This window comes from Macadamia integrifolia, unplaced genomic scaffold, assembly GCF_013358625.1.
Source record: "Macadamia integrifolia cultivar HAES 741 unplaced genomic scaffold, SCU_Mint_v3 scaffold1715, whole genome shotgun sequence".
Classification (NCBI taxonomy): domain Eukaryota; kingdom Viridiplantae; phylum Streptophyta; class Magnoliopsida; order Proteales; family Proteaceae; genus Macadamia; species Macadamia integrifolia.
In genome coordinates this window covers 50,541-70,357 of record NW_024868322.1, presented here as the reverse complement: position 1 = coordinate 70,357, position 19,817 = coordinate 50,541, and the positions used below count along the sequence as shown (strand labels likewise).

At 39.0% G+C, this 19,817-nt stretch overlaps 1 protein-coding gene across 1 annotated transcript; it reads left to right on the top strand.

Moving 5' to 3' along the window:
* The first annotated feature begins 2,982 nt into the window (after window positions 1–2,982).
* On the top strand, window positions 2,983–8,685 carry LOC122064686. Its single transcript, XM_042628453.1, has 7 exons — window positions 2,983–3,141; window positions 3,285–3,417; window positions 6,288–6,391; window positions 6,483–6,654; window positions 7,345–7,485; window positions 7,630–7,721; window positions 7,808–8,685. Exons 1-7 carry the CDS (start codon window positions 3,047–3,049, stop codon window positions 8,481–8,483), a joined length of 1,413 nt encoding a protein of 470 aa, XP_042484387.1. The 5' UTR covers window positions 2,983–3,046; the 3' UTR covers window positions 8,484–8,685.
* Window positions 8,686–19,817: the final 11,132 nt, after the last annotated feature.

Genomic DNA, 19,817 nt, shown 5'->3' with positions numbered 1-19,817 from the left:
AAAAAAAAAAAAAAAAAAAAAAAAAAAAAAAAAAAAAAAAAAAAAAAGGTGTTAAAGATCTAGTCCACAAATTTAAATAGGCCCAATATACTTGGGCTGAAGCCCACCTACCTGGTTAGTGAAACCAACACCGAATCCAAGCATACTGCGGCCCCATATGAGCATTGCAATATTAACAGCAGCACCATTGATGATAGCTCCGATGAAGAAGGTGCAACCCCCTAGAACTTAGTTGTTGGCTTACCATTCTCCCAAGTTGCTTGAAATTGTTTATCTTCCATCTTTCAATGAGTACAAAGCTATTAATGAGTAAAAGTATTATTAAATAACATTATCTAAACTAGTGTATCTCAACAAAGAGCTTCAAACTATGCAAAATTGAAAATATTAGGTCCAAACCACTTAATTTTGAAAGGGGGATCCAATGATAGTGATATTAGGTCAATTGAAGTTCCAAGCGAAAAGATTATATTTCGAGGGTCCTCATTGCCTGACAATGCTAGGACCATAAAGTATGGGGACCATGTAAATTGAAAATCTTAAGTCTAAACCATTTAATTTTTCAAGTGAGATCTAGTGACACTGATATTAGGTCAATCGGAGTTTTAGATGAAAAGATTCCCTCTCAAAGTCTCTCATTAGCCGACAATGGTACGATCTCTTACTAGGATTTTAAATACAGCAACAATAAGTAAGCTCTATATTACTACGATTTTTAATTGCGGTTTTATTTCCGTAGTCAAGATTTCCTGTTACTACGATTTTTAACAGCGTTTTTATTTCTCCAATTACAAAGTTTTCTGTTACTGCAGTATTAAATACCGTAGCAATAAGTATTCCATATTACTATGCTTTTTAACTACGATTTTGTTTCCTTAGTTACAAGGATTTCTGTGTCGTAACTACTGCAGCAATAAGTATCACATATTACTACATTTTTTAACTGTGGATTTATTTTCGCAGTTACAAGATTTTTTGTTAGTGTGCTTTTTTATTGTAATTTTGTTTATGTAATTACAAGATTTCTATTTCTACGATTTTAAATTCCATAGTAATAAGTATCCCATTTTACTGCGATTTGTAGCTGCAATTTTGATTCCGCAGTTACATGGTTCTTTGTTGTTGTGGCTTTTAAATACCGCAAGAATAAATATCTCATATTATTACACACAAAGAAACCGTAGTTATAGAATATTTATAGCTGCAATTTTTTAAAGCGCAGTTAAATATCCGTAACTACAAGTGTGTTTTATTGTAGTGACAAAATAAGAATTAACACAAACAAAGGAAAAGATTTCTTATGATTGCTTGATTCATGGGATCAGCTATTGGTGTGAATCGTTGGGGATAATCTTTTGGGAAAATTACATGATTACCCACCTTTGGGTTTCCCTTTACAAAATTACCCACAAAAAGTTTTGGTCAACAAAAATATCCAAAATTAGGTTTGGGTTTACAAAACTACCCAAAACAGTGATTCTCCTTCATCTGCCTATTTGTTTTGTCATTTTTACCCCTGGCCCACCTCGGCCTCCATAGGCCGCGCTTCACCTCGGCCTCCGAAAAACCGTGCTGAATCTAGGCCTCCATCATGCCGTGCTCCACCTCGGCCTCCATCAGGCCGTGCTGCCATCTCTGCATCCATCAGGCCGGCTCCACCTCTGATCCGTAAAGCCGTGCTGAACCTTGGCCTCCATCACCCCGTGCTCCACCTCGGCCTCCATCAGCCCGTGCTGTCACCTCGGCCTCCATCAGGCCGCGCTACACCTCTGCCTATTTAGAGCCGTGCTGAACCTAGGCCTCCATCAGGCAGTGCTCCACCTCGGCCTCCTCAGGCCTCGCTAGCACCTCGGCTTCCATCAGGCCGGGCTTCCACCTCGGCCTCCATCAGGCCGTGCTACAAGCTTGGCCAAGGGTAAAAATGACAAAACAAATAGGCAAATGAAGGAGAATCACTGTTTTGGGTAGTTTTTAAACCCAAATCTAATTTTGGGTATTTTTGTTGACTAAAACTTTTTGTGGGTAATTTTGTAAAGGGAAACCCAAAAGTGGGTAATCATGTAATTTTCCCTAATCTTTTCATCTTTATGAGATTGAGCTGAGTGGGATCCTTATCACGGTCAATTGTCTTATCAACCTTGAATCAGACACGGTGTGTATCTGGAAAACCGGCCTTCATCGTGTGGGAAATTAGATCTTATAGTTCTAGCAGTGTTGGATGGTTAGTATAAAGCAAACATATGCAATCGAAATCGATTATTCATTGATTTAGTTAGTACACAAAAAAGAGAACTCATCTCAATCCAGAATTTGGATCCTTTCCAGTGCCCTGGTACCGACGAGGAGAGAGACAAACACAAAACATGAGAGAGAGCGTAACACAAAACCTTCACTGATACCTCTAAATCCAACCTGACCGTATTTCACCCCTATTACTAACAGAAGCCTATAAGATAATTAATTTTAGTTTCAACAATCGAAATCAATTATTTGTTGATTCAGTTATAGATTTTGTCCATGATGCAAAATCGAACCAATTTAATCCTTAGTCTGCATGGCAGAGGGTGGACTACATGGGCACAACACCCGCGCCATCTCCATCTATGTATCCCCTCTCAATCACAGTTCAAGGAATTGGATCGATATCGGGAGAATCAGCTGGATCAGATCAGCATCGACCGAGCTCGATCCCAATTCTGGGCCAATCTTGTATCGGCAAAGCGGTACGGACTAAAGGTAAAAAGATTTGAAAAATAAATAAATAAATAAAACCATCCGAGTCAAGCCAACTCAATATTGGCCGAGACCGATCCGAATCCGATTCTCGATTCCCAACCGCCTAAGTGTCATAACGGCTCTTTTTCACAAAGACCGAAAGAAATAAAGCAAAAGTCAGTGATTCGGTGGTGTATGAAACGTGTCCGCCTAATTACTTATCAATGCGGCCCCACATTTTCCATATCAGGTTACCGTTACTCTTATTTTCTTTGGATCCCTTACAGTGGATCTCTGTAGGCTTATTTCTCTTCCTCCACTGGGCTCTGCCATGACTGTGGTGAGCAGAGCTGTAGTTGTCCCTTGCACGACAGTGATGAAGTTCGGAGTCTCCATTTTCCGCAGGGGCTTCAACTCCTCCAAATGGTATGTCTTCTCATCATTTCTCTGTCTATTGCTACTCTTTCTATCCATCTCTGCGAGAGAGAGGGAGAAAGCCCTTGTTTCCTTTCTCCTTATTCGGACATCATTTTCTAATTTGTTAGAACTTTCCCCAAAAAAATTTCCAGCAAAACTATGGCGAAGCTGTCGACAGCAAGAATAAAGCTTCTGAGGAACAAAAGAGAGGTAGTGGTGAAGCAGATGAGGCGAGACGTTGCTTTGCTTCTCCAGTCCGGCCAGGATGCCACCGCAAGGATCAGGGTACTAATCCACCATTGCCAATCCCTTCTTTCTTCCATATTGTGTTATCTCTTTAATAAAATGAATAAACGATGTAGTTACTTCATTGATCTAGGGCTCATTCCTTCAGATTTTCTCTGTGAATTCTCATAGTGTTTAGGGTTTGGGTTTTTTGGTGTACCTTAAAATTCCCCTTATGATTTGATTTACTTTCCCCTATGATTTGCTTTACTTTCTCTATTTGAAATTTTAGAATAGAAGGAATGTTGCAAATTACCCAATTGAAGTTCCAGGGGAACGCATTTTGGGCATTTTCCTTTTTCATACGTGGGGGCCATTCCACACCGACTGATATTTGCTTTGAGTTGATACTCCTGATTACAATGACTGATTTAAGCATATTTTCTTACTTAATGGTGCATAAAAAACACTTATGGAGATACACTTTCTATCTTTAGGGTTATGTTGGAAAACCTCCTTTTGTAAAAAACCAAAAGCGGCGTAAAAATACATTAACAAAAAGGACTTGCTAGTCTGATGTTCATTGTAACATCCCACGCGGGGTGGCCCACATTGGAAACCAATAAAATGGGGAAGGGGAAAGACCAAATGAAGTAATTTTTTGGCACTGCATTGGACATTCAGATCAATTTTCTTGTTGGTGACCGTTGAGCTAGTATTTTCAATTAACATATGTCCAGTGAAAGGGCTTGAAACTTTGAGCTTGTGGCTACCCAACTGAGCTACTTCTGCAACCTAGCTAGGGATGTGGATGAGTAAGTTTCTGTATTAACTCAAACCCATCATTGTTGACCCCCATTCTCAATTTCACCCTGCCAGTGAATGAGGTCACTAGGTTATGGTGGCTGACAGCTACTAAATAAGAAAATGAAAGAGAAATAGTGATAGTTATGCCGTTGATAACCAAAACCTTTGGTCAGGATCTTGGTTTGTAGTTGCCATGTCTTGGGACCGATTCCCCCCCCCCCCCCCCCCCAAAAAAAAAAAACTGTTAATGGTAATATCCAAACTAGATTCTGACTTAGATCTGAAAATCCCAGTCCAACCTAACCCAAATAGGAATTCCAAATCAAACTTGACAGAGATCTACGGGACTGACCAAGTTACCTACCATTTCATTTTTATCTATAGCTTGGAATTCAGTGAATAATTGGAATAGCCTAGGATTTTTTTCGAGAACTAAAGGATGCCTCATGGTGGAATTGTGAAATGCATGCAAATATTGATTAAGTGGATGAAATGGGCAATAAACTCAATGGTGTAGCATTGCACCGTTCATGAGAATTTTCCTCTAGTTGTGTTGCAATAGTGTCTTTAAACTAATGCTAACATTTGGTGGTCGACTTTGTATTGGCTTCTGATTTTTTTTTGGTCTCTGATCCCAACATAATGCATGCATGTATTTCTTTTACACTCACTTGTTCAGTATTCTAGTCGACCGTCTTGGATAGGCGGTCGATACCTGATCTCCCGTTTGACCGGCATGTACCGGTTGATGTTTCCCAAGAGCAATGTTTGTCAGGTGGTATGGTCTTATGACCGTTGGAGGTTCCCAGTCGACTGGCTAGCCTAGGCAATCAACCAGCTATATAACCAAGATATAAAATTTAATGGCGGGAGTCACACCTCCCTTGGGTGGTTTTTGGACAAGTATGACCAAGGGACACCTTTTCTCTGTAAGTGGAGGTCTAATATGTCTAAGGTGCTCAACCAGATATATCCTTAAAACCGTTTTGATATGAACCGGAAAAGGAACTGCTGTATCTTTTGGTTCAGCTTGTTCAGGTTTTTAGTTTTTTCTCCCCAAAATCTGTAAAAGAACTGTGAAAAAAGGGTACCTGGGTTTCTCTGGTTTGACCTCCAGTCTGGTTTTAAAAACTATTTATGCAACAGTAAGGATGCCATGATAAAGAAATTGCATTATCATCTCAAACAACTGAACAAGAAAATGTTAAAACAAGTAGACTTAAGCAATGATTGCTGTTTATGTTGCACATGCAACAGCCTGAATAAAAATTAACCATTCAAAGATTGAAGAAGATAATGGATTGAGAGTTTTGGTACCCCCTTAGTCAAGCTATGTTACCTACATAATAAACTTTAAAACAGAAGACAGACCAATTCTGTTACTCCACACCTGATTCATCTCTTTGCCTTAACCAATAACAAAGGTTTGTAGAATTGTTGAAACTAAGTTAACCAGATGGGTCATTATTGCAGCTGTAATAGGTTATAACATCAAATGGATGGCTTGATGCTAGTTTGGTTCGGTTTTAAACACTACAATTGCATATATGTACATTTTGTCAAGAATATTTCAGGTTATAGGAGTTGAAACAAAAAGGGAATGGTTGTACTTTAAGTTTTAAGACTCTTTCAGTTTTATCCCCAAGGTGCTGCTGTGCTTTGGTTCCCATATGATCTGTACACTCTTGAGGACCTCAAATCACTCCTACAATTTCATTTCAAGTGCAAAATGTCATTCTTAAATTGTATCCATATACGGGCACAAGCTGGTTCTGATGTCACTTGGTTCACATTCATCTCTATGAATTGGATGAAAATCCTAAATATGGTTAATGGCTTTTTCTTTTGATTAGTTAGTGAGACCACTAAATTGTCATACATTTGGTTTACTATTTTTCCGGGCAAGTTGTTTTGGAAAAACTATATGATTATGTATTCTTAGTGGGCGAGCCTTGGCGCAACAGTTAAGTTGCGGTATTGCAACCTGTTGGTTCCAGGTTTGAAACTTGGAAAAACATCCTCTTCTGTGAAACAGTTGAGTTGCGATTTTTTTTTTTTTTTTTGTTGTCATGAATGTTTTAATGAATATTAGTATTTTGCTTTTCACTGTGATGGTTTTGTAGGTTGAACATGTGATAAGAGAGCAGAATATTATGGAAGCAAATGAGATCATTGAACTATTCTGCGAACTAGTTGTGGTGCGACTTCCAGTCATTGCAAAGCAAAGGTTACTATTTGTGCCTTATTAACCTTGAACCTCCAATTCCCCATTTAATTTGTTAGAAGTGTTTTCCTAATTGGGATCCATATCATTGCAGGGAATGCCCAGCTGATCTGAAAGAAGGAATTGCTAGCTTGATATTTGCCGCTCCGAGGTGCTCAGATATTCCTGAACTACTGCAAATTCGAAATATTTTTGAAAAAAAATATGGAAAGGAATTTGTATCTGCAGCAACAGATTTACGGCCCAACTGTGGTGTGAATCGCGTGGTAAGTTCTCTGTCCTAGCCTGCAGTGTATTGCAGTATTATCAACTTTCTAATAAAATGCCCTAGGCATCTCAAGGTGCTAAAAGGTCTGGTCCATCAACAAGTTGGGGTTTGCCTGAATGAAAAACAGAGAACTGATGGTTTCATACTGCATTGAAAATTTTCAAATACAGCCTGTTAGGTCATGTCTAAATGGAGATCATAATCTGTTATGATCGCTTGTTTACAATATATGCAAGCACAAACATTGCTTGCACAAACACATTGCTTGTATGATGATAGTATTTTCTCATGGGTCCTCTGACATGTCTCGAGCCATGAATACACATGAGATCAGTTCATAACTGGGATATTTAGATCTTGTACTACTGACGGGATAATTATAGGAGTCTGCATATAGATGTCAGTCTTGGGATGTCATTGTCAGATTGTGCTAGATAATGGTTAAATATCCCAGTTAGGAGTCTGCATATAGAATCTGCCTGATGGAACCGATTCATTTTCAGCTCTTATGGTTAAATTTGTTTTTCTTTCACTCTTTAAATAGATTTCTTGTCACCGATTCATTGGCAGCTCTTATGGTTAAATTTTTTTTCTTTCCCTCTGTAAATAGATTGCTTGTAAATTACTTACAACTTCTGGTCTTTCTTGTGCATCTCTGCGTGGTGTTTTGTTTTATTATCTCATAAAGCTGATCGAGAAGCTATCAGTCAGAACAACTACCGGTGAAGTAAAGTTGAAGCTTATGAAGGAGATAGCTAAGGAATATCAGATTGAATGGGATACGACAGAGTCTGAGAAGGAGCTTCTAAAACCTCCAGAGGAGCTGATAGTAACTCTCTCTCTCTCTCTCTCTCTCTCTCTCTCTCTCTCTTTCTCTGTGTGTGTGTGCTTGCTTACATTGCTAGTAGAAATTCATTTTCCATTTATCAATTATCATTGATTCTATAATCAGAAAAATTCTTTCTTTGTGTAGGAGGGACCACGTACATTTGTTAGTGCAACCAGCATGCCTATGAAGCCTATATTATCATCTCAAGGTGTTGAGCAAAATATGCCTACTAACAGGTATACTATACTGTTGGATCTAGACAGTTGAATATTTTTGAAAGAAAGGAACTCACATCATTATCATGTTTTTTCCCTCCATGTAGATCAACCAATGATGAAGAAAGAGGTGGAGATATAGCCACCATGCATTTCAAGAACACTGCAGCAGCTGCTCAAGCAGCAGCAGAGTCCGCAAAAAAAGCAATGGCTGCTGCACAAGCTGCTGCATATCTGGCCAACAAGAACTCTCATCAGCCAGTAGGTTTTGATCATATCATGGATGATTTCAACAATCCAAAATCCAGCAATTCAGCTGGTGCTTTGTTCATGCCCAACAATCTACCAATGGATTCTGAGTGGAACAGAGATGACCAACCACAACCTTCTGGGAGATTACATGCAACACAGAGTCTCAACAGGCCATATTCCTTGCATGATGAGAGGACTCCTCACCCCAAAGATTTGAATGGGAGAAAGTTTCATAGGAGGCACAGCCACAATGTCCCTTTTTCACATACAGGCATAAAGTTTGATGACTCTGATGGGTTTGACTCAGAGTATGATGAGGAGATCGAGGTAGAAACACCTTCAAATGGCAGTTGTCCACCACCCAATAAGCCTCCACCATCACCTCCATCTCACTCTTGTCAGTCTGGTAATAGCATGGGAACAGATTATGCTGGTTTACGGGTAAGTGATCCAGCTCCGCACCTTCATCCTAAACTGCCAGATTATGATGCAATTGCTGCCCGATTTGAAGCTCTTAAGTTCCACAGATAAATGAGCTTAAATTTTATTTTGTTGTCATATATTTGCTATTTCTTACAATATATATCTGTATATGTACTAGCAAACTTGCACATGTGGGTATTTTTCATGTGGCGCTGAGAGGAAATCTAGAACAAACTAAATGCATTTAAATTATATGAAGCAGTTCTTATCAATCTTATCAAGCAATTAATAAGTGAGGATTACAATTGAACATTCATTTTCCAAATTCCAAATGATAGGTGATTGTGCTTCCTTCCTTTTTTTTTTTTTTTTCTTTTAACAATCAACGGATGAATTTTAATGTGTGTGTGTGGGTGTGAGTGTTGTGTGTGTGTGTGTGTGTGAGAGAGAGAGAGAGAGAGAGAGAGAGAGAGAGAGAGAGAGAAATTTGCGAGTGAGTATGCAGTTGGAGAATTTAGCAAAATATCAAATACATTATCAATTCCAATCAATGAATTTAAATAGATTATAAGTAATGATTTGATTGAATAAACAATATTTATCTTTTAATCTAAAATGAAGTATATGCCTCTATTAATGATCCCATACATTCTTTGGCAGAGGCCGATTTCTGAGACGTAACAAAATAGCATGAAAAAATAGGAACCTCTATTATTATAGGAAGAAACTCATCTGAAAGCAGCTCCAATTAGAAACAGCCAAATTTTATTTGAATCCAAAACACATATTCTATAAGACGGTGGGGGGTTTCAAGCCTTACCTATCTTTTCACAGAGAATTAGGAAGTCATTGAAACCTTCCATGTGATTTGGTATCAACAACAACATTAACATTCAAAACCTTATCCCAACTTAATGGGTCAGTTACATGGGGATTTCAAGTAAGGACGACAGTAAGGACCCATGCAAAAAGATGACGGGATATGGGTAATTATAATAAGTATCTGCTATCGACCTAACACACCACTACAAATCAATCGTAAGCTTATAACAACAGACTATAATAAGGTACCGGCTGTCTGCTTAACGTACCAAATAGATTGGTCTAGTTAAAGTATCATACATGCATCACGTCCACCACCAAGACAATCCATCACCCAACCTACTTTCATGAAAGGAGGTATGAGATAACGAACTCTTGATAGTATGACTAAGCACAAAAGTAACAACTTGAACACACAACTTCACATTGAAAACTATGTAATCACTCACAACTCCGCATAAAAAACTAGATATATAATACACAACTTCACATTAAAAGCTAAAAATGCAATCCACAACTCGAGTTGGAGGTATCTGTGAATAGCGGTTCAATGCACCAACACAAAACCCACCATTACAAATAAATCAATTGCAACTCACATGCGTTACGCCCACCACCAGACCAAACCTTACCACGTGATCTGGTATCTTCCAAGTAAATCACTGATCTAAAAGGAGAGTGATTTACATAGACTTGTATACATAGAATCTTATCTTTTATTATTATTGGATATTGAATTATGTCCATCAAATCCAAAATATGAATTGTTTTTTTTTTAGTTAATTTGCATGTACTTTTCTATGGACGATTGTGTGTTCTGATATATAAACTCATAGTGTTCGCGACTTGGGACAAAGTTGGGTCTCCATTTACATGGTTGTCGCATTGTGTGTATTTGAGAATGGAGATACCAAATACAAATATGGGTATACTTTTGTTGTATATTAGACTCGATCATTCGAGAACGTGGTATAGTTTTCTGAAGGATATTTTTAGTGTAAATGGATTCTTGTGATAATTGTGTGGTTCTTAATTAGACTTAAGAGTTCTTTATCGTTGCGATCTGTACAGTGCAATTTAGTTACATTTTCTTTTGGATAAAGTGTAATCATATGACAAGCTATACATCACTATGTTGGGTCCACTATGTCTACCTATGAACGGAAGTGATACTTAATAAGGAAGCAATTCCCTTGTTGGGAGAATATCTCAAGAGAGAATCTTGAATTTGATTAGATAGAAATTCAAACTCATTATTTTATTTTGCAATGTGTTTTAGAAAAGAATTTATAAAATTACTATTATTTAATAAATATTTTATTAATGTTTAGTCACATTGGTTTGTTGTCACTTAGGCCCCATTTGTTTAAAGGGGACTTTGGGGTGGGAATGTCTGACTACTGAGTCTCACATGTTGGTGGGGTTAAAAGCAAGGAAAGTTAAGTTGGACTTTCCCACTCCAATCTTATTTGGTTAGCACATAGATGTGGGAGAGAGAGCTGAGAAATGAAGAAAGAGAGTCATTAATTGCAATGATTTCCCACCCTCACAAAGTCTCACCAATTTGGTAGGACTTTGGAAGGGGATGGGGTGAAAGCCATATCAACATACATGAAAGCTCATTTCTCAATGTTGTCTAGAGTATTTTCCACCCCATTATATCCAAACACATGACTTTACCATGTTTTTGGGAAAATAAGTACAACTCTCCCACCAATTAAATCCCACCCCATCAAAACCCACCCATACAAACGGGTCCTTAGTGATCAAGATACTTTATACTAATTAATCAATAGACTAGGATAGTGATAGTAGTATAATCCATGCCTTGAAGTCCATTGTTAGATGTTGTTAAGTGGAGAGGCCTACACATAATTTTTTTCAATTATGGGTTTGTGGTTATTACCAAAATTAAGGTACACTTACGCGTAATTAACTTAATTAGCCTATGGAGTATGACTTAATATAGACTACCCTTAGTGTATGGTTCGTTAAAATTGCATCACTTATCACTAGCAAACCAAAGGAAGAAAGGAAATTGTTGTATTAGACATAGGGGTGTCAAAACCTAGTCCGAACCGAACCAAATCGATCCTTTTTGGATTGGTTTTGAGCTGAGGTATGTTGGGACCAGCTGAAAACTGATCCAAACCAAACAGACCAATATCTAAACCGAAACCAAACCGAATGAATTGATAACAAAAAAATGATTATGAGATTATTAATTGGTGAATTAACCATCCATTTTTTACAATATTAGTGAGAAATTTTTTTATTGGAAGGGGAATTGTTACAAATCATTGAATATTAGATTATGAATAAAGAAATTGATTTGTAAATTGTAATAATGTTTCCATTGATTTCCTTGTTCACTATACCAAACTAGTTGGATAGTTAAATGATTGACTGGATAATAGGGTTCATTTTCTGATTTCAATATAGTAATTTGTTATCCATTGGTTTCAATATTAGTTATCTAGCTCTTACAATGATAAACGATGATTTAATCATAAATTTACAGTGTTTTTTTCATCAAATCTTGTCACTATAAGTTATGAATGTAAGATTTCATTATGTTTCAAGCCCAATGATAAACCGATCTAAACCAGTATTAACCCGATATTGAAAAACCAAAATAAACCGAAACCGAAACCAAATGAAAATCAAAGTTCCTTAACAGATTGGTTTTGGTCTCCCTCATTCCTAGACCGAAATCGATTCAGCCTGACTAAAACCAAACCGAACCGACCGATTGACACCCCTAATTAGACATAAATATATATATATATATATATAGAAAGTTTCAAAAGTAATAAATCCCCATGGTTACTTTCACTTTTTTCCTTTTATCTTTGATTTTGAGTTAGGAGATCAAAATATTTTGGAAGAAAATTTTGAATGAAAATTCAAAAACTCTTGAGCAAAAGCCAAAAACTTATGCTAAAAAGCCAAGATGTTTAGTCCCACATCGGTTTGGGAGGAGTAGAATTAAGAGCATATATATAGTCTTGTTACTTAAGGGTGCAAGCCCTTTAGAGAAGAACTCTCTCACTTCTCATGTGCGTCGAGCCAGGTCAGGCTAGGCTGTAGCCGAGGTCGGTGTGGGTTAAGAGATTCATATCTTTTTGCACCCCTAAGTTTTTGGATATTAAATTCAAATACATATATATATACCCATATTTGAAAGTACACCATTCATAACGTACATATTACAAATTTTTGTACCCATATATAGGTACATATTTTTTTACCCATATGTATAGGTGTCTATATGTGGATTGACACCTCTATACGTGTACAGGTAGCACCCCATGTATATATAAGGTACTGTCATTGAACAGTGTACTCATACGGTTCTCTCTCTCTCTCTCTCTCTCTCTCTCTATTTTATTGTCTTTTGAGAAATCCTTCTCTACAATGTGGTTCTGCTCTGTCAAGTTCCTTCTTTGTTTTGTCCGAATGTATAAAATAAATTTTCAAAATCATACTTAGTGAGCCCAGCCTATCTCTCCTAAAGGATTATCGTCTGTGTATAGTTAGACTGTAATTAGTGGTTGTTTTATGTTGGAGGTAAAACACAAGTAACCCCAAATTGTACCTTTGTAGGGAGTGTATCAGACCTTGAGGAGAGTATTTATTTCTAATACGACTAAACCTATTTAGGTTCATAGGCTTCAACGTCAGTGCAGGTCTACTTCAATAGTTTGTCTTCTGCAATCTAGGAATATGTCTCATCCTAACAGTGGTCTTATACTTCATTATTGGGTACACTTTTCTTGCAGAATTAGAATAAAGATACTATTTAAAAGCCTTATTATGAAAAAATTCAGACTCCATCATTATTCTAATAGCTTAAGAATTTATCTCCAGTTTAAAAACTTGGAATTGGGATCGGGATTGGGATTGACCAAAGCCAATACCAATCCGATATCGATCAGCATCACTCAGAATTAACCAAAAACAATAATAAAAAAAAAGGGAGAAGATCCATGGCCGATGGCACAGGTATATATAGGGGTGCAAGTTTGGCCCTGACGGCCCGAACCAGCCCTTGGCCCGCCCTGATCCCAAACAAGTATGTCACACCCTACTTCCAGTAGACCCAACTGACCATCAGGAATACCGATGGTGTGAGTAAGACACGAACCTGTCTTACAACCTACCAAGATCTCTGATCATAATACCTTAACATTTCACAATCTCACATCACAAACCAACCAAAAGCAGCGAATCAGAGTATAATAGCGGAATCATCAATAAAATGGGAAAATATCTACTGATAATATAATATCTATAACTAAGTTATTCTGTTACAATTATCCAAGACTCATAAATATAAATCCCAAAATATACAATCCAAACAGTCTTTATCAAAAGTATCAAAAATATGAAGTACAATCTCACGATGCGACATAAGCACAGTGGTCGCAAGTACAGTCCTGATCGTGCTCCTCAGCTTTTGATATCCACTAGTTGTTCACACCGTACTTTGACCCAAAGGATACTGGATCACATGCGATTGGCACCACAATACCTGTATCATCATCTAAAAAGGGACGTATACATGGGGTGAGCTTTCCAACTCGCTCAGTGAGGGGTGGGGTTTAAGCGCATCTAAGCAAAACAATTGCAGTAATAATTTATGATGCATGATAACAGAAATTAAACACATAGTCCATGATGCTCGTGATGCAATTCATTTATTTTATTATCCACCTAACAATACAACTAAGTCTGGTAAATACTACTACGGAACGTTAGGTTGTATCCCTCGTCTCAAAACCTCCATTGACTATGCAGGGATACAAATCCTAGCCATGAATAGAATCCTATCGGTCTCCATATACGTCCATGGGTCACACAGCAAATCCCTAATAAACCACTCCTGGCTGTCATGGCACCGGTAGCAATCATCGACCACTCCTAACAAGTTTTTGCCTCTGACAACAATCACATGGTATTGCAGGTGTGGCATTCCGAAAAGGCACATCAAACATACCACAATGGTTTATCCAATATCTTAACCCCTATTAGCAAGGGTTCGTAGCATAAGGAGTGATAGCTAACCACATATATACTACATGCCTTCATAATGATACAATTAGTATGAATTACACGATACTGCTAACACATCGATCACAATATGTAATCCATCTCCAAGTATAGTCCCAGGGTACATGATATCGGTAACACCTCGGCCACAAAGTTTAATCCGCAACCGTTTACCTAATCTAGCATGCATATAACAGTTGAGTATAGACTACGCAACACCAGTACAACACTAGTACCAATCATTGGCCACGAAACGTATCAATTTTCAAATGCAGTTCTGGAGCACATGATACCAGTAACACATCAGCCACAAAGTGTAATCCACGACTACAACTAACTTTAATGGACATAATCAATGTATGAATGCAATAGACATACAATAATCACGGTACCGGTATCACCTCAGCCACGTTGGATTCCATCTCATACATATAACAAACACGCAGTGATCACGGTACCGGTACCACCTCAGCCACATCGGATCCCACCATACATATCCATAAAACATTTCATATCATAATCATAAAATTCATCAACATGTGAATAATATAATTAAACATGTAATTTTACACATGTGAGCAATTCTAAATAATAAACATTCCAAAATAAAAAGCAATCCATCCCTCACCTGGTTTACGTTTATGTGTGTCAGGGTTTAAGAACGGCCACCGGTCGATCAACTAAGTTCTTACTTTGGGGCACGTGCGCATCATTGTCCTAGACACAAAGGTAACCTTACATCAATACGTGCTGAAAACACTAGGAGCCCATATAGGTCAACCCCAAAGGGTACAAACAAGGTCCATCAGTGACAGTGATGACACCGGAAACATCCACTAGAAACAAACACTTCCCACTGGAAATATCAGTGTTGTTTCCGGTGGAGGTGGCAAAGAGCTCCTAAGGCTTAGGGGTTCACCAAAAAATCCCACTGGAAGCAGGCCCAGTGTTTTTAGTGGTTTGCTTCTAATGGCAGTACAGCAACTGCCCAATGAATTGGGGCTTTTCGACTCGGGCCTGATAATCGGGATTTATTTTATAGAGTTTGTAGGGGATGTTCCTAGTATCATTCTAAGCTAATAAAATTCTAATTCCATCGAGCCTTGTGGGAGATACGTTGATTGAACGATCGAAACCCTAGGTGGTCTTTGATCATTCTTATTGTCGGAGCTCATCAGACTCTATTTGAGTTCGGCAATGGCACCGAGGACATGAAATATGCATTCTCCGAGCTCAACATGGTTTGAGCACTAAGATTCCATCCAAATCTAGCTTAACCTAGGTTAAAATGAAGAGAGAGAGAGAGAGTTGTATGGGAGGTTGTACTTACCTCCGGCAGGGATTTTTGGCAACGATGCAACAGCCGGGACTAAAGTAAGTCCTTCCCTCCTTCTTCTTCCTCCTTTTCCTCTTCTTATTCTTTTTCTTCTCTCCATATCCTCTCACATGTTTGTAAACAATGAGAAATGAGGAAATGAAATCCTCATTTCTGACTTATGAGTTAAGTTGGGCCTTAGGGCCTATTTGGTTGAACCCTATTCGGTCCGATCTGATTAATTTGATTTTCAGAGCACGAGGACCGGACTACTTTGGCCCAAAAGGTATTCATATCAAGAGAAAAGTGTGGGGGAGGATTTTGGATCATCTAAGACTGTCTACGATGCTAGTGGTGGGACCCACGGGCATCAAAACCTTGATAGTAGCCTGTTTGGTCATCGAAAGCAGTCACCGGATTCAGGCCCAGGCTGTTTCTGGTGGCTTATTTTTGGTGGTCAAGATAGTAGATTGTCTTGACTGCTTGTTGTCTACCAGCTATCCTTGCATGGGTAGCTGCCCTTAGCCATGCTTATAGTCTTCCAGTAATATTGGTACATGCTGGGATTCATGTGTGGTGAGTCGGGTCACTTACCGTCTGGGATCGAAAGGTATGAATCCCTCCAGTTGGACTGGCATGTAATGCATGAACATGTGGAGTCATTTCTTCCCCTTCAGAAATGGGTGACCACGAGCCAAAACCCGATTGTACTCTTGATCTCTGGTCCAAGGCCTATCATGATAGTTCAAATTAGACTGAATTAGGGCATGGGTGTAACATTCCCCCCACCTTACAAGAATTTCATTCTCGAAATTGAACATTCTTGGTAAATCAAACAATCTAGGATACTGCTTCATCATCTCATCTTTCTGCTCCCAGGATGCTTCCTATTCGGGGTAGTTCACCCATTTCACTTTGACGAAGCAAATGGTGCGATTGCGGAGAATATGGTCCTTCCGGTCAACAATCTTCTCCGAATACTCCATGTAGGCAAAATCCTCGTCTAACATAAGTCAAGATGTGAGTGGGGTTGAGAATGTACTTCGTCAACATAGATACATATAAGACATCTGTACCCTTCAACTCTGGTGGCAAAACTATCTGGTAAGCTACAGATCTGATCCTTTCTAGTGTATCGTACGGTCCCATAAACCTTGGACTAAGCTTTCCCTTCTTGCTGAACCGCATCACCCCTTTAACTGGGGAGATCTGCACGAACACTTTATCTCCAACTTCAAATACCAGATGTTTCCTTCTGACATCTGCATAGCTCTTCTGCCTGGATTGAGCTACCTTAATCCTCTCTCTGCTAACAATCACCTTATCACTGGTAGCCTGTATCAAGTCTGGACTCAAAATATGCTACCACCAACCTCACCCCAATAGAGTGGAGTCCAACACTTTCTGCCATATTGTGCCTCAAATGGGGACATTCCGATGGTTGCCTAGTAACTGTTATTGTAGGAGAACTCAATAAGGGAAATGTGCTCATCCCAACTGTAACTCATATCCAAGGAACACGCTCGAAGTAGGTCCTCCAATGTATGGATAGTCCTATCCGACTGACCATCGGTCTGTGGGTGAAACGCTGTGCTGAAGTTCAGCTGTGTGCCCATAGCCTTCTGCACACATATCCAGAACTTGAAAGTGAATTTAGGATCTCGATCAGAGATAATACTAACTGGTATACCATGCAACCTGATGATGTTATCAATATACAACTTAGCCAACTTGTCCATAAAAACTATGACCTTGATTGGGACAAAGTGAGCTACTTTTGTCAAGCGGTCCACAATTACCCAAATGGCATCCATACCCTTCTGTGTGCAGGGTAAACCCATGAGGAAGTCTATGGTAATATTTTCTCATTTTCACTCTGGAATAGGTAGCGTCTATAATAAACCATGGGGCCTTTGTCTCTTAGCCTTGACTTGCTGGCATGTGAGGCATCTAGACACATGCGTAGTCACATCATTTTTTATTCCCTTCCACCAGTTGGAACTCTTGAGGTCCTTATACATTTTAGTGCTGCCAGGGTGAATGGAGTATGGAGAGTTGTGTGCCTCTCTCAAAATTGTGTCTCTCAAATCACCATCGCTAGGCACATATAACCTCCTTTTGAACTTAAGAATCCAGCTTTCAGTTACAGAGAAATCTGGGTTTTCCTGGGTTCTTTCCTTACATTCTGCTATCAACTTTTACAACTCTACATCAGTACCCTGAGCTGCAGTGATCCTATCCACCAGACTAGGTTGTACCACCAATACTAATAGTGATAAGATGACAACTTCCACTAGTAGCTCCAAATCCAGTTTTCTAGCCTCCTCTATGAGATGCTCATTGGTGGTCAGTGATGCAAGAGTCAGTGACTGGGATTTCTGACTAAGTGCATCAGCTACCACATTGGCCTTTCCTGGTTGATAGTGGATAGTACAGTCATAGTCCTTCATCAACGCCAACCAACGCCTCTATCTCATGTTGAGCTCCATCTAGGTAAAGAAGTACTTGAGGCTCTTATGGTCACTGTTGATCTCACTCTTCTCACCATAAAGGTAGTGCCTCTAGATTTTTAGTGTAAAAAAGTCACTACTGCTAACTCCAAATCATGGGTGGGGTAATTCTTTTCATAATCATTCAACTGGCGAGAAGCATAAACGATGACTTTCCCATGCTGCATCAATACACAACACAATCCCAGCCTAAAGGCATCACTATACACAACCATTCCAACTGTACCAGTCGGGATAGTTAAAACTGGAGCTAATACCAACCTTTGCCTTAGCTCCTTAAATCTCTTTTCACAAGCATCAGACCACTCAAATTTCACATCCTTCAGTGTGAGTCGAGTCATTGGGGTAGCAATACGGGAGAAATTCTCAATAAACCTTCTATATTATCTGGGTAATCCCAGAACATACGTATGTCTGCTACACTCTTGGGAGTCTCCCATTCTAGGACTGCCTTCACCTTACCTTGATCAACTTCTATGCCCTTGTCTGAAACAATGTGGCCTAAGAATGCCACCTGTGATAACCAGAATTCACAATTCTTGAACTTGGCATAGAGTTGTTTCTCTCTCAGACATTGCAGTACTAACCTCAGATGAACAGCATGTTCCTCTGCACTCTTGGAGTAAACTAATATGTCATTAATGAATACAATCACAAACTTATCTATGACATCCTGGAATACCCGATTCATCAACTCCATAAATGCAGTCGGTGCATTGGTCAACCCAAATGACATCACCAAGAACTCATAATGCCCATACCTTGATCTGAAGGCCGTCTTGCTAACATCACTATCCTTGATCTTGAGCTGGTGGTAGCCCGATCTAAGGTCAATCTTGGAGAATACCTTGGCACCCTGTAACTGATCAAACAAGTCATCTATTCTTGGTAAAGGATACCGGTTCTTGATAGTTAGCTTATAAAGCTCCAGGTAATCAATACACAACCTCATACTTCCATCCTTCTTCTTGACGAACAATACCGGTGCCCCCCATGGAGACACAGTAGGTCTAATGAATCCCTTCTTCAAAAGATCCTGAAGTTGCACTTGTAATTTTTTCAACTCTGTGGGGGCCATGCGGTAAGGGGCTTTTGACATTGGTGTTAAGCCGAGGAGTAAATCTATAGCAAACTCTGTCTCACGGTCTGGGAGTAAACCTATTAAGTTATCTGAAAATACATCAAAAAGTTCCCTCATCACATCTAGCTCGGTCAATAGCCTAATCTCTAGCTTAGTATCCATCACAGATGCTAAGTAGCCTTGACACCCTTTATCTAGCAGCTTCTTCACCTGGAGTGCTGATATAATAACCTTCTTGGGTTTCTTGGGCTTATCCCCTTGAAAGACAAACTCACCTTCATCAAGAGGTCTAAAAATGATCGTCTTCTCTGTAGATAGCACATTGGCTTTATATGCGGATGATCAGTCCATTCCTAGAATCACATCGAAGTCGGTCATATCTAACTCGATCAAGTGAGCATTCAACTCATGTCCACCTATGGTCATTGGACAAGGCTCATATACATAGTTCAGACATACTACACTTCCTGTAGGGGTACTCACTGCCAAACACTGAGTCAATCCTTTGGTGGAATTCTCATCTTCTTTGCAAATCCTGGTGACACAAATGAATGTGAGGCTCTTGAGTTAAATAACATATGTGCAGATAATAATGATATCAATAATGTATATGTCATTACACCGAGTGCAGCCTCTGCATCTTCAGAGGTCATGGCAAACAC

Bases quoted from the DNA above. Each gene is read 5' to 3' on its own strand.
- LOC122064686 (XM_042628453.1), top strand. From the start codon at position 3,047: ATGACTGTGGTGAGCAGAGCTGTAGTTGTCCCTTGCACGACAGTGATG. The intron at 6,655-7,344 runs GTAAGTTCTCTG...TATCTCATAAAG, and splicing joins ACTGTGGTGTGAATCGCGTG to CTGATCGAGAAGCTATCAGT. The intron at 7,486-7,629 runs GTAACTCTCTCT...TTCTTTGTGTAG, and splicing joins AACCTCCAGAGGAGCTGATA to GAGGGACCACGTACATTTGT.